This window comes from Leopardus geoffroyi, chromosome B3 (assembly GCF_018350155.1).
Source record: "Leopardus geoffroyi isolate Oge1 chromosome B3, O.geoffroyi_Oge1_pat1.0, whole genome shotgun sequence".
NCBI classification, from domain to species: Eukaryota; Metazoa; Chordata; class Mammalia; order Carnivora; family Felidae; genus Leopardus; species Leopardus geoffroyi.
Window position 1 is genome coordinate 108,568,716 of NC_059337.1, and position 13,325 is coordinate 108,582,040.

A 13,325-nucleotide genomic window follows, 5' to 3' on the forward strand; every position below is an offset into this window, starting at 1 on the left:
CCCCCAGCCCCACTCACACATGCTCTCTCTCTCAAAATAAACATTAAAAAAAAAAGAAAAAAAAAAACAAAAAACACCTTGGTGCATTCATTCCAGGATGCAGGGATGGTGCAATTAGGAATCTCAATATAATTTGCCATATAAATAGGTTAAAGAGGAAAATGTAAATTCATTATAACACTTACCCAAGAAGATGTTTGATAAAATCTAGCATCCATTCTTGATTAAAAGAAGAATCCTCTAAATTAGGGGGTTAGCAAAACTGTTGTAAAGGGCCAGAGGGTAAATATTTTAGGCTTCATGGGCTGTCTGATTTCTGTCACATCTACTCAATTCTGCCATCGTAAGGTGAAAGTAACTACAGACAATATATAAATAAATGAGTGTGTTTCAAAAAAAGTGTGTTACAAAAACAGGTGGTAGGCCAGATTTAGCCTGGGTCCATAGTTTGTCAATCCCTGCTCCAGATAAAAGAAGTAGATGGTTATTTCTTTAACTCAGTTTTAAAAAGTGTATGTCAAAAGGCCACCTCATGTTTGTTGGTAATATATAGAAGTATCACAATTGTATTTAATATTGATCTTGAAGGGCTAGGCCTATTAGTGTAATTAGGCAGGAGAGTGAAGTGAGATATGCTTTTTTATAAAGGTTATAAAATTACCATGATTTATAAATGACTGATTTTATGTTTAAAAGTATCTTAAAGAGAATTCACTGAAAAGAAAATAGTAACAAAAAATTTAGTAAGGTAAGGGATACTACTGTGGACCTTACAGAAATTAAGAGGACAATAAATAAAAATTGGGAATACCTTTTTTAAAAAATATTTATTTATTTTGATAGAGAATGTGTGAGTGGGAAAGAGGCAGAGCCTGATGTGAGGCTTGATCCCCAAAACCATGAGATCATGAGCTGAGCTAAAATCAAGAGCTGGACACTCAACTGACTGAGCCACCCAGGTGTCCCTGAATACTTTTGTGCCAATAAGTTAGATAGCTTAGATAAAATGGATATATTTTTTAAAAGACATTTCCAAAACCAATACAAGAAGAAATAGAGAATCTGAGTAGTTCTATGTTTACTAAAAAATTAAATTCCCAGATGGCTTTGCTGGGAATTCTAGCAAACACTTAAAAAAGGAATACTGTCAATCCTGTTCTTTCTGAAAAAACAAGAAAGAACACTTACCAGCTTATTGATACTATAAGAAAAGACAACTAAAGACCAATATCCCTCATGAAAGTAAATGTAAAAATCCTTACAAACTGTTAGCAAGTTGAATCCAACAGTATATTAAAAGGACAATTTGGTAGGACAAACTAAGGTTTATCCCAGGAATATCAGGCTGGTTTATTTAGGAAATAAACCAACATAATTCACCAAATTAGCAGAATAAAGGAGAAGGACTATATAATCATCTCAATAGATACAGACAAAATATTTGACAGAATCCAGCATCTACTCATGATAAAAGCTCTGGGAAAATTAGCGTTAGAAGGGAACTTCCTCACCCTGATAAAGGACTTCTGTGAAAAACTGTAACTAACATCATACTTAATGATGAGACCATACTTTTCCCCTAAAATTGGAAACAAGGCAGGGATGACCGCTTGTTGCTCCTCTTACACATGATACTGGAGGTCCTAGCCAGTGAAGTAAGGCAAGAAAAGGAAGAATAGACATTTAGATTGGAAAGGAGGAAATAATACTATGTCTGTTTGCAAATGAAGTTATTTCTTACACAGAAACTCTCAAAAAATCTACACAGTAGCTACCAGAACTAATAAGTGAGTTTAACGAGGTCACAAGGTGCAGGGTTAGTATTTCTCTGTACTAGCAATGGAATAATTGTTAATTGAAAAAAATGTTAAAAAGTATAACACCCAAAACACCCAATAACACCCAAAACACAAAATACCGTGGTATATAGGTAACAACATATGTTCAGGATCTGCATGCTGAAAACTACAAAACGATGAAAGAAATCAGAAAAATTAAGCAAATAGAGGGATAATATGGACTTCATGGATTAGAAGACCCAATACGTTAAGAGTCAACTAATCCCAAATTGTTCTGTAGCTTAAATGGAATCCCAGTAGAGTTATTTTTTATAAATTAACAAGCTAATTCTTAAGAATATAGGGAAATGAAGAGAAACCAGAGTAGCCAAAACAGTTTTGAGAAATAACTGTAAAGCTTCAGAAATCAAGACTGTGCTCTCTGCAAAAAGACAGACATACAAGGTAATGGAAAAGAACAAGACATCCTAGAAATAGATCCATACTTCAATTTTATATTCATATGCAAAAAACAGACCCTCAACTCATACCTCTCATCATTTACAGAAATTAATTTAAAATGATCACAGACCTAAATATAAAACCTAAAATTATGAAACTTATAGACAAAAACATAGAAAATGTGGTCTTAGATTGGGCAAAGACTTTTATACATGACATAATAAATACAAGCCATAAAGGGAAAAAATTGACAAATTGGACTTGACTCAAATTAAAATTCTTTGGAAGACACTGTTAAGAAAACAAAAATACCAGACTACAGACTGGAGAAAATATTTGTAAAATACAGACCTGATGGAGGTCTTGTATCCAAATATATAAAGAACCGTCCAAACTTAATAATAAACAAACAACCCAATTAAAAAATGGGCAAAAGATTTGAGCAGAGACTTTGAAAAGAATATATAGATGGCAAATAAACATATCAAAAGATGTTTGACATCTTATAGTTATTAGGAATACAAATTAAAAGCATAGTGACATTCTATTTTCCCTGTTGGAATGGCTACAAAAAACAAAAAAAAAAACAAAAAAATTGGCAATAACAAAAGCTGATAAGGACACAAAACAGTTTGAACCTTTGTACATTTCTGGTGGGAATCCAGAATGGTGTATAGTCACTTTAGAAGACTGGCAGCTTCTAATAAAGTTAAACACACAACTTAACCATATGACCCAGGAGTCCTACTACTCCTTGGTATTTACCCAAGAGAAATGAAAAATTATATATTCACATAAAAATTTGTATGTAAAAGTTTATAATGGTTTCATTCATAATTGTGAAAGATTGTAGACAGCTTATATAACTTCAACTGGTCATTGGATAAACCAACCGTGGAGTAAGCATCCAGTGGATACTATGCAGGAATAAAGAAACTACTGATAACATGTAATAGCATGGACGACTCATATGCATTGTGCTAAATACGGTGCTAAATACATGAAGGAAGACAGATACAAAAGGCATATAAGACATTCTGGAAAAGGCAAATCTGTAGGGGCAGAAAACATTACTGGTTGCTAGGAACTGAGGGTGGAGGGAGGTGTTGACTGCAAAAGGGCACACGGGGAATTTTCGATATGATAGAAGTGTTCTGTATGGTAATCACACAACTGCATTGTCCAAACTCCTAAACCTGTAATTGAAAATGGTGACTCTTATTATATGTAAACAATACTTCAACAACCAAAAACAAAACCAAATGAGAGGACATAAAGAAAAGACTGATTAGTTTGATTATATGTAAAAATTCTGGAAGATTAAGACTTTTTTTTCTAAGGTACCAAAGAGAACTTAGGTTTCAAAAGCTGCAGGAGCATTTTTTATTAGTAATCAACCTTCACACAAGTGCAGAGAGAGGTCAACTGACCAGGCTGCTTTCTTAAGCCCCTAAAAAACAGGTAGTGAAATAGGGTGTGTGTGTGTGTGTGTGTGTGTGTGTGTGTGTGTGTGTGTGTGTGTGTGTGTGTGTGTGTGTGTTTAATGTAGTTGAGGAACAAAGGAGAAGCAAGTGCAAGATGGGAAAGAAATTAAAGTGGTTTTTTTTAATGTTTATTTTTAAGAGAGGGAGAGGGGGAGGGCAGAGGATATAAAGCGGGATCTGCACTGACAGCACAGAGGCCGATGCGGGGCTCCAACTTACGAACTGTGAGGTCAATGACCTGAGCTGGTCAGACGCTCAACTGACTGAGCCACCTAGGCGTCTCAATGAAAGTTTCTTTTCATCTTAAATATTTGGCAGGTGTAACTTATGAAATATCACTTCCTTCACTAACTGTATCTTATTACTTAATGTAGTTGAAACATTTTCATCACCTCTGAAATTAACTTTGAGAACTGGTTCTTTATCACATCCAAGATTTGTTACTGAATTTACTTAGAAGTATTAGGATTTAACCCGTGAGAAAGAAAGTGGCTCAGAAGGTATTGTAAATACTCTGAAGCAGAGGTGGTTTGTTTGTATGTTAATAGAGGTCCATCTGCTTACTTCATAGTTTCTTTTTAATCAAAAATTCATTTCCCTAATGTGAAAGGGTATTTTTGATTTCATGCTCTTTCCAAGAGACACCTTATATTCTATAAAATGCAAAAGAGTTTGTAAAACTACTTGCAGCACATATAATAATGTTAACATTTCTAATTTTAGGGAGCTCTTACCAATTAGTAACAAAAGGGCCACCATTCAGTAGAAAAATTGGCTTAGAAGATGAGCAGGCAATTCACAAAGTGCAGTCAACATGCATATGAAGAGATATTTAATCTCAATAATTAATATAAATTAAAATATGATTTTTATATAATTTGCTAGATTGGCAAAGGTTAAGTATAAGTGAATACCCATTGATAGTGAATGTGTGAAGATGTAGAATCTGAATTTAAGTGGGAGTATAAATTGGCACATCCTTTTCAGACAGCAGTTTGGAATCATCTGTCAAAATTTTAAAGGTATGTGTCTTTCAACGTAGCAATTTAATTTCTCAGAATTTATCCTTTACAAGTGACAAACATAGGACATTCACTCCAGGATTATTTGAAATGGCAAGTACTAAACAACTCAAATGTATAACATTAAAAACTTGGGTATATAAATTTGTCAGCCCATATAAAAGAATATTTTGCAGTTATTAAAAAGCTAGAGAAAGTTCTATGTATACTGACATGAAAATATGTTCAAAATCTACCAAGACATTGCTTAGTGAAAATGTTTTTTTTATTTTTTTTTAATTTTAAAGACTTTTTTTTTTTTAAGTTTATTTGAGAGAGAGAGAGAGCGAGAAAGCATGGGAGGGGTAGAGAGACAGGGAGAGAGAGAGAGAATCCCAAGCAGGCTCTGCACTGTCAGGGTGGAGTCCAGTGCAGGGCTTGATCCTGCCAACTGTGAGATTGACCTGAGCCAAAATCAAGAGTTGGACGCTAAACTGACCGAATCACCCACGTGCCCCAAAAATGTCTTTTTAAAGAGGAGTATGATTGCATTTCTGTTCATAAAAATATATGTAGACATAAATACAATATATATCATTGAAGAAATCTAGAAGCTTTTTAACAGTGGTTAATTCTCAGGGATGGGATCATGGGGAATTTCCAAGTCCATAAATTTCTGTAATGTTTGAATTTTATGTGATAACTATATGTTACTTTAGTAATCGGGAAAATTCAGAGATTTTTTATTTTTAATAAAATAAACATAATAATTTCATAGGCTTAAGACAAGTAGAGGGATTGGTATGAAAAAAAGTCAGGGTAGTTGGAAGTATAGAGTGACTCCATTTTGCTTGGAGTGTAAAGGATGGGTTGAGGAGTTAATGTAGAAAAATATGTTGAGGATTCTATTGTGACCAGCCCTGAAATGTGGAACCAGCAGACTTTGGTAGGCAGTGGGGAGTCATCTGAGACTTTTGAGCAAGGAAGTGGTATGACCAGTTTTCTTTGAAGAAAATCAATCTGGGAGTAGTATGATGGGTAGGTGGGGACAAACTGAAAATAGGAACACTAAGTAAAAGGCTGTTTAGGAGTAATGAGCATCTGGCCAGGTGGTGGTAGGAATTAGACAAGCAGACGAACAGATAGGAGAACCAATGTCTATAACCAAACGTAGATGCAATTTAGAGGTATGTCACCAAACACAGAGGCTGATGGAGAGGGGTGAGATAAGGATGCTTAATGCAACTGAAGGAATATTGTTGCCTTTAACAGGAATAATGATCACAGGGTGAAGATTTCTTTTGGGGTAGAATTTGCCCTGATCTGCCTTTTCAGGTTCAATTCCTGTAAGAGCCGTCTGGCACATAAGTAACTGCTCAGTGTATTGGTTGGATTTACCTAAATTTGTATTATTTAAGCTCCAGCTATATCTGTTCCCAATTCCTAGACCATAGCATGCACATTTCTAGGAGGACATCAATAATTGTAATGATATGGTTGTGAAGAAGATAGCGGCTATTATTTATGCCACATTTATGATCTGCCACAGTTTTTTCACATGTCCAACGTCAACTAGCTATAAATAGAGCTGAGATTTGAATAGCATTCTGTCTGAATATAAGCCTGAATCTTTAATTGCTATACTTGCTGTTTCTAACTGGAAATAAGGATCTGGAGCTCAAATTAGACATGCAGTTAGGTACATTGTATTCTAGCTGCATGTCTAGTAACCATTTGTTTTGAGATTGAGCATTAGTCTTTAGTTATAATTGTGTCCCACATTGGTAGCTTTGAGCACAATATAACCATCTACCTGATACCCTCTGGGGAGTTAAGTGTTTGTGATAACTGAGGTTAATGATTTAAATGTCGAAATTTACTTTTTAAAAGTTTATTTATTCTGGTTAATATCTTTCTAAAACATTCTTCTCTATATATTTCTTGTTTTCTACAATGTGCACTTATCATTTTTATAATGAGAAAAATACTAAAATGTATTTTCTGCTCTCCTTTTTTCTAGAACAGTGTACCCTAAACATAAATTTTCTCTTTACGACTCAGAGTTATCATCATAAGCATATCACATTACTGGGTTTTATAATAATTGTATCAAGAAATATGTTAAGGGGCACCTGGGGGGCTCAGTCGGTTAAGCATCCAACTTTGGCTCAGGTCATGGTCTCTCAGTTCATGAGTTCAAACCCCACGTCGGGCTCTGTGCTGACAGCTCAGAGCCTGGAGCCTGCTTCAGAGTCTGTGTCTCCCTCTCTCTGCCCCCTCCACCACTCGTGTGCTGTCTCTCTCTCTCTGTCTCAAAAATAAATAAACATTAAAAAAAATATGTTAAGTGTGGGGAAATTTATCTTTATACTTATGGCTTCATGATACAGTACTTTGTCAGCTCTTAGGTCTTGTTTTGTAAAAAGTTTTTCTGTTATATTTATTGTGGTGGGTGTCTTATTTCTACTCTCATTGTGGCTTGTTGCAATTTTTGGCCCTTTTGCTCCTTCTTAACTGTAATGGTTTAGGAAACTGGGTGGCCATTCAATTCAGTTTTTATGTACAATAAATGCAATCAGGTTCTGGATAAAGGCCTGGATAAATAAATGCAACATACTGGTGACTAAAGTTCATAAGCTTTATTTACTGTGTGGACTTTGAGATAAACATCTGAAGTTTTGTGTGCCTACTTCCTGGTTCCTTGTATTTGTATTGTACTTCTTGGTTTGTATTTGGTTTCCAAATACAAAAGCACTGTATTTGTTTTTAAGAGCTTTTAGAGAACGTTGCTTTTTAGTTTTTAAACTTCATGTAGAAATCCATCTCTAAAATGTAGTTAATCGTCATGTGACTAGATGAAAACTGGTTTCTCAGCTGTCAGTTTTTAACTCAGTCCTTTGACATTGTTGGATAGATTGTTAGGTTGTAAATGTGAATTTAGGGAAAAACCATTAATAATGGATATGGATGGACATTGCTAAAAGATTGTGAAGAATAGTATCAGTAACTTTGAGTAGATTGTACTGATTATAATTCTGCAAATTGAAAAATTTTATAGGTTCAAGTTAAAAAAAAAGTGATTAGATATACAAAAAGATTTCCTAAAACTACCATCTTAAAAATCATGTAGTAATTTACTATAATTAATATTTATGATTTGCAAGTAAAGGTAAAATTCTATTTTAATGACTTGAAACTTGGTATTATTTTATTAAGCTTGAATTGTGTTTAAATGGAAGCTTATTACCATTTACTCAACTCTACCTTAGAGCAGTCTATTCACTGCATAAAGTCTATACTCCATTAAGGTCCCAAGCATACATACGTTCAGAGTAGAAAGCTTAAACTTATTTTCATTTAATTTCTTGCCTTTTGCACTGATAGGTACATATTAGCATATGTGCTAAATGAAATACTGTGGTATAAAAAAAGTCAAATCCATATTTAATCATTTAATAAATATTTGTTGAGGCTCTACTATATGCCAGGCACTTTTCTAAGTGCTAGGGGTACCTTAACTTAAATCAAAATCTGTCTTTGGGAAACTTACATTCTAGTGGGAGGAGGCAGACCATAGAGAAAGAAATTCACATATAATAATAGATCAGGTGGTAAAAGGATTGGGGAAAAGAATAAGGCAGCATAAGGAATAGAGAATGACTGGATGTGGGTGTTGATGTTGGGACCTAAAAATTACGTGCTAAATGGGACCTGATAAGACAAAGGTGTTTCATAAATTTGATTATGATATTTCTTCAGGCACCAGAAGGTTGATGTAGAAAAATCTTTTGGGGGCGCCTGGGTGGCGCAGTCGGTTAAGCGTCCGACTTCAGCCAGGTCACGATCTCGCAGTCCGTGAGTTCGAGCCCCGCGTCGGGCTCTGGGCTGATGGCTCAGAGCCTGGAGCCTGTTTCCGATTCTGTGTCTCCCTCTCTCTCTCTCTGACCCTCCCCCGTTCATGCTCTGTCTCTCTCTGTCCCAAAAATAAATAAAAATAAACTTTGAAAAAAAAAAAAAAAGAAAAATCTTTTGGAAAATGGAAAGTCAATGGCAAATTATGACTAGAGAAATCTGTCTTGTAGAGTATATATAGTGAGAAAAGAAAGTATACATTTAAAAACAAGGCCATTAACTTTAAAATTAAATTTGTGATTAGTTAATAAAGTTGAAATAACACACATGATTATTCCCTGATGTCTGTAGATATAACCCATGATGTGTATGAATAAAGCTTGAGTAAGATACTCATGTTTGGTTAATTTCATTTTTCCCCTTTTTCTCCATTTTCTTTACTTTAATGGAAGACTTAGGTTATTTTCAAAGCATAGATACAAATGTATTAGTACTTAAAGACAGATACATGTTTTAAAATGCATATTTCTCTTTATCATTACAATTTTAGCTTTTAGTTTAAATATCTAATTTTTGTTATTGTAATAATGACATTATTTGTGTAAAAAATTTCCTCAAAGACTAACATTCTTTGCTTTTGTATAAAATCATTTTCCCAACTATTTCCAGATGACATGCAGAATGTACATAAAGAAGATAAATCTTTAAGGCTGAGTATGCCTGTAATTACAGAAGAAGAAGAGGACAATGAAAGTTTTAGTGAAACAGGTAAGATGAAATTTTGTTAAGCTCCTGATGGAAGGTTTTGGTCTTAGAGTGTCAAGGTTTAGAGTCCTTAAAGAGCTTGATGGTTGGCTGTATATTCCAGTGGTACTTTCTTCTTTGACACTTGGGGAATTTTAGTATTAATCATACCATAAATCATGACACTTTAAATGTTAAGACAATAAATAAATGGAAAGGAGAGGTAGTGGTCGATTGAGGTGAGAAGTGAAGGTAACATTCTGTTATTAGTAAGTGAATATGCCTCATCATGAGGATGTCTGCTTGAGTACTCCTAACAAATGGCAAGGTTCACAAGTTACAAATTTTTGGATAAAACTTTAAAAAGATTTTATTGTTAAAAAATAGTTATTTCAAATTCTAAGGAAAAATTTTCACCTATGAAATGATGATTGTAAGTATTTAGTGGTAAATTGCATGACGTGAATTAAAATGGCTATACCTTTTAGTGTAGTTGTAGTTTTCATAATTTGTAGTTTTATTAAACAACAGTTTAAATAATATTACCTCTGGTAATGATAGTATTACAGAGAATAAGTTATATTTAGCAGGCTAGGCTTGATAATTGGTAATCCAATAATGAATATAATGTGGATTAAGAATAATGCGTAAAGACTTGTTTCATTTTTGCTCTGTATTCATTCAGCATTTATTGAGTGCCTATCATGTTTCAAACACTTAGCTATGTACAGGGCTACAAAGACATATACTACTAGAATTTAAGAACCATTTTATTTTGATCACAGTTATGTAGATCTGAGCAGTGACTGGCTCATAGTAGACTTAAGTAAATGTTTATTGAATGAATCAGATCAGTCTGTGCCTTCAAGAACCTTACAGTTTAGTTAGGGAGAAAAACAACCCAGTTCATTATGGTAGAAACAGGGTGTTATTCAAGTATGTAGAAGACAAAGAATAGACATTTAAAAGGGAATATTTGTACCTTCAGAAATGTGAGTGCTTCTGTGATTTGCTTATGGCAGCGTAAAATAGTTCTTTACAATCTTGTGATGAATTTCACAATAGTTTCTTTCTAGTCTTGGTTGGCAGCTTTATTTTGTGAGTAAACAATTAAACACACATACACACTTTTATGGCTGTTTGGCAAGTCCCATTTTTGTCAGTTTGTGGGGCACCTGGGTGGCTCAGTCGGTTTAGCCTCCGACTCTTGATACCAGTTTAGATCATGATTTCACGGTTCGTGGGACTGAGCTGTTAGCGCAGAGCCTGCTTGGGATTTGTTTTCTCTGCCCCTCCCCCCTCTCAAAATAAATAAATAAACATTAAAAAAAATAAAATCTTTCAGTTTGTGATTTCTAAAAATTTGGTTAAATCATGACATATGCACATGATTTAACAATTAAAATGATTTTATAATATTCATTATAAGAAGCCACAGTCTTCTGACTTTGACTCCTATTTCATTCTTTCTTCATCATTTTTGACTCTTTATTGTTTTGGTGTTTATTACCTCCATGTCTTTAAATAACAGGTGTATTTTGTCACTTCTTTTGTGGATTATCTCTTGACTTTCCACTGAGGAAGGCAAGGATTTAAGTCTGTTTAATATATTTTTCACATCCCACCTCAAACACATGTATACTTCCCAGTTCCCAGCCTCCCAATTTAATTATTATTTTACTTATATCAGTATTCAGCATTTACAAAACATTACTGGCAATAGAGCCATGTAATATAGTATGATTCTTCCTTAATCTGTAGATTTGTTATTTTTCCTTATTTTTTGCCTTATTTTTTCTATAGACTTAACACTGATTTTTCCTCAAACTTTTCCTCATTTGTATAAATCTCCTCTTAGGACATTCACACACATGAGGCATTTTGTCAGTTTCATCTTTTTAAAGAAGCCTCTTGCTGACCTCTGAACCTACTTTACTGTGGAAAGTTTGCTGTCTTGGTCTGCTGCACTCCATCCTGGCCATTGCTCTCTTCTAGGAATCTAGAAGATTGCTGGAATCTCTTTTTCTTCTTAGTTTCTTCCTTGTTTTTTCTCATTCCTTTTCCTGTCACTCCTCTTTTGTTTTTCATTGGTGGGGAATATTTCACTTCTTCACATCTTTCATAATTTTCATGTTTTTGTATCTTCTGTTATTTTGTTTTAATGATCTGTAATTTTTAGGTTCACAGCTATTTCTAGATAAACACTCAGTTGAGTGTTAGTTGTGGCATCTGCTGTTGTATCCGAAAAGATGTATGGTACTAGGGGTTTGGGTTACATTTTCAGGTTTAATTGAAATGAAAATCACATCTTTATCTCTCTTTGCACTGGTCTGTATACCTTTCAGATCTGGTTTACTGGGTCTGTGTTAGTTATAGGGAGAGCATACCCCTATGAAACAACTTCAAAGTAGCCAATTATTAAATAGGATTTAGGAAGACTAGGACCTACCTTAGTAGATTTTCAACTGCAGTATATCCTTTTGAAGAAAATCATGTATGTTGGTTTAGGATTTATTTTTGGAGCTTTGTTTGAAGGCATTCCAATTAAGCAGCTATATAGTTTAAATGTATGTTATCAGTTAAAGTATTATTTTTTAGACCTGACAGACTTCTTAATTTTATGTCTTTAGAGTTCACGGCACCCAAGAGGAAAAGAAAATCCAGAACAAAGAACCTGGTGTAGAGTTCTTAATTTTGACCTTTCTGAAAGAAGAAAAGATTATATTTTTTGTATATTGAACAGGAAGACTGTCAGTATTAAAAATAATTTTTCCGGGAAACTGTAGGTTATTTCTTTGAAATGACAATATCTTAACATAGTTCTATACTAAAGGAACAAAAAAATAGAAATAAAAATTTACTTCAGAATTTAACTTTAACATTTCTGTTTATGAAGTCTGCATAAATGGAAATAAAGTTTGGATTTAGAATGTAAAAGAAATAATCCTGTTATGTGCAGATTATTACTGTTTCTGAAAACTTTTTGTGATGTTTTATTACTACAGTTCTGATAATATTAACTATTTAAAATGCTTGTTCTTGAAATAGTAATGTTTATTACATGCAAGTGGTTAATTATATTTATAGTCTGGTAATGGATTTGTTTATGATGTGTATTAACTATTCTATATGTTGTATGGTTGAGTGCAATACAATTTTTGCCTTATTTGCTTTATTTTTAAACCTATGAAACTTCTGTGGTCCGTAACTTAAATGATTGATAATTTAGGAAGCTCAGTTTCTACTTCTGCAATCAATTAAATATTCTCTGGTGCTTGTTTCAAAGCTCCCTTTGGCCTAACATTTATGAATGTATGTATGTTTTTTTGTGTATATATAGATACATGTAGGCATGTGTCCATATGTACATATATGATTAGTTCAGTACATTATTTAAATACATTTAAATACTAATTATTTCTGACAAAACCTTTAAGAGTGGTAATGTGAATTCTAGAATGTGTCGTACATACAGAAAAAAATGTCTATAGCTTTGTGGATGTGCCTCTGTTTAATTTCTCATTTAAGACCTTTAAATGGAGATCACTTAAGTTATGTTGTTTGAATTGCTGCCATTAGCAGACCATCTCCAGACCATGTAGTTGGCTCCGCCTGTCTTACAGTTGATTATACTCCATGTTGTCTTCTAGCATTGTAAATTCAGGAATTTTGCAAATGTCCTGTGAGTGAAAACGTGTGATATCTGTCATCTTTTAAAATCAAAATACTGGGGCGCCTGGGTGGCGCAGTCGGTTAAGCGTCCGACTTCAGCCAGGTCACGATCTCGCGGTCCGTGAGTTCGAGCCCCGCGTCAGGCTCTGGGCTGATGGCTCAGAGCCTGGAGCCTGTTTCCGATTCTGTGTCTCCCTCTCTCTCTGCCCCTCCCCCATTCATGCTCTGTCTCTCTCTGTCCCAAAAAATAAATAAACGTTGAAAAAAAAAAAAAATTTAAAATCAAAATACTAATGCTAGCCCAAATAAACTTTTATAAGAATCTATGATAT

The 13,325-nt window shown here is 34.0% G+C and overlaps 1 protein-coding gene across 3 annotated transcripts in view; it reads left to right on the forward strand.

Moving 5' to 3' along the window:
- The window catches only part of SNAPC1 (small nuclear RNA activating complex polypeptide 1), a 43,536-nt gene extending 30,497 nt beyond the window's left edge, over positions 1-13,039 (forward strand). For all 3 annotated transcript variants that reach the window (XM_045451188.1, XM_045451186.1, XM_045451187.1), the window contains 2 exons: positions 9,247-9,345; positions 11,952-13,039. In XM_045451188.1, the coding sequence (XP_045307144.1) occupies positions 9,247-9,345; positions 11,952-12,004 (152 nt within the window). In that variant the 3' untranslated portion in view covers positions 12,005-13,039. The remainder of the gene's footprint in view (positions 1-9,246; positions 9,346-11,951) is intronic.
- Positions 13,040-13,325: the final 286 nt, after the last annotated feature.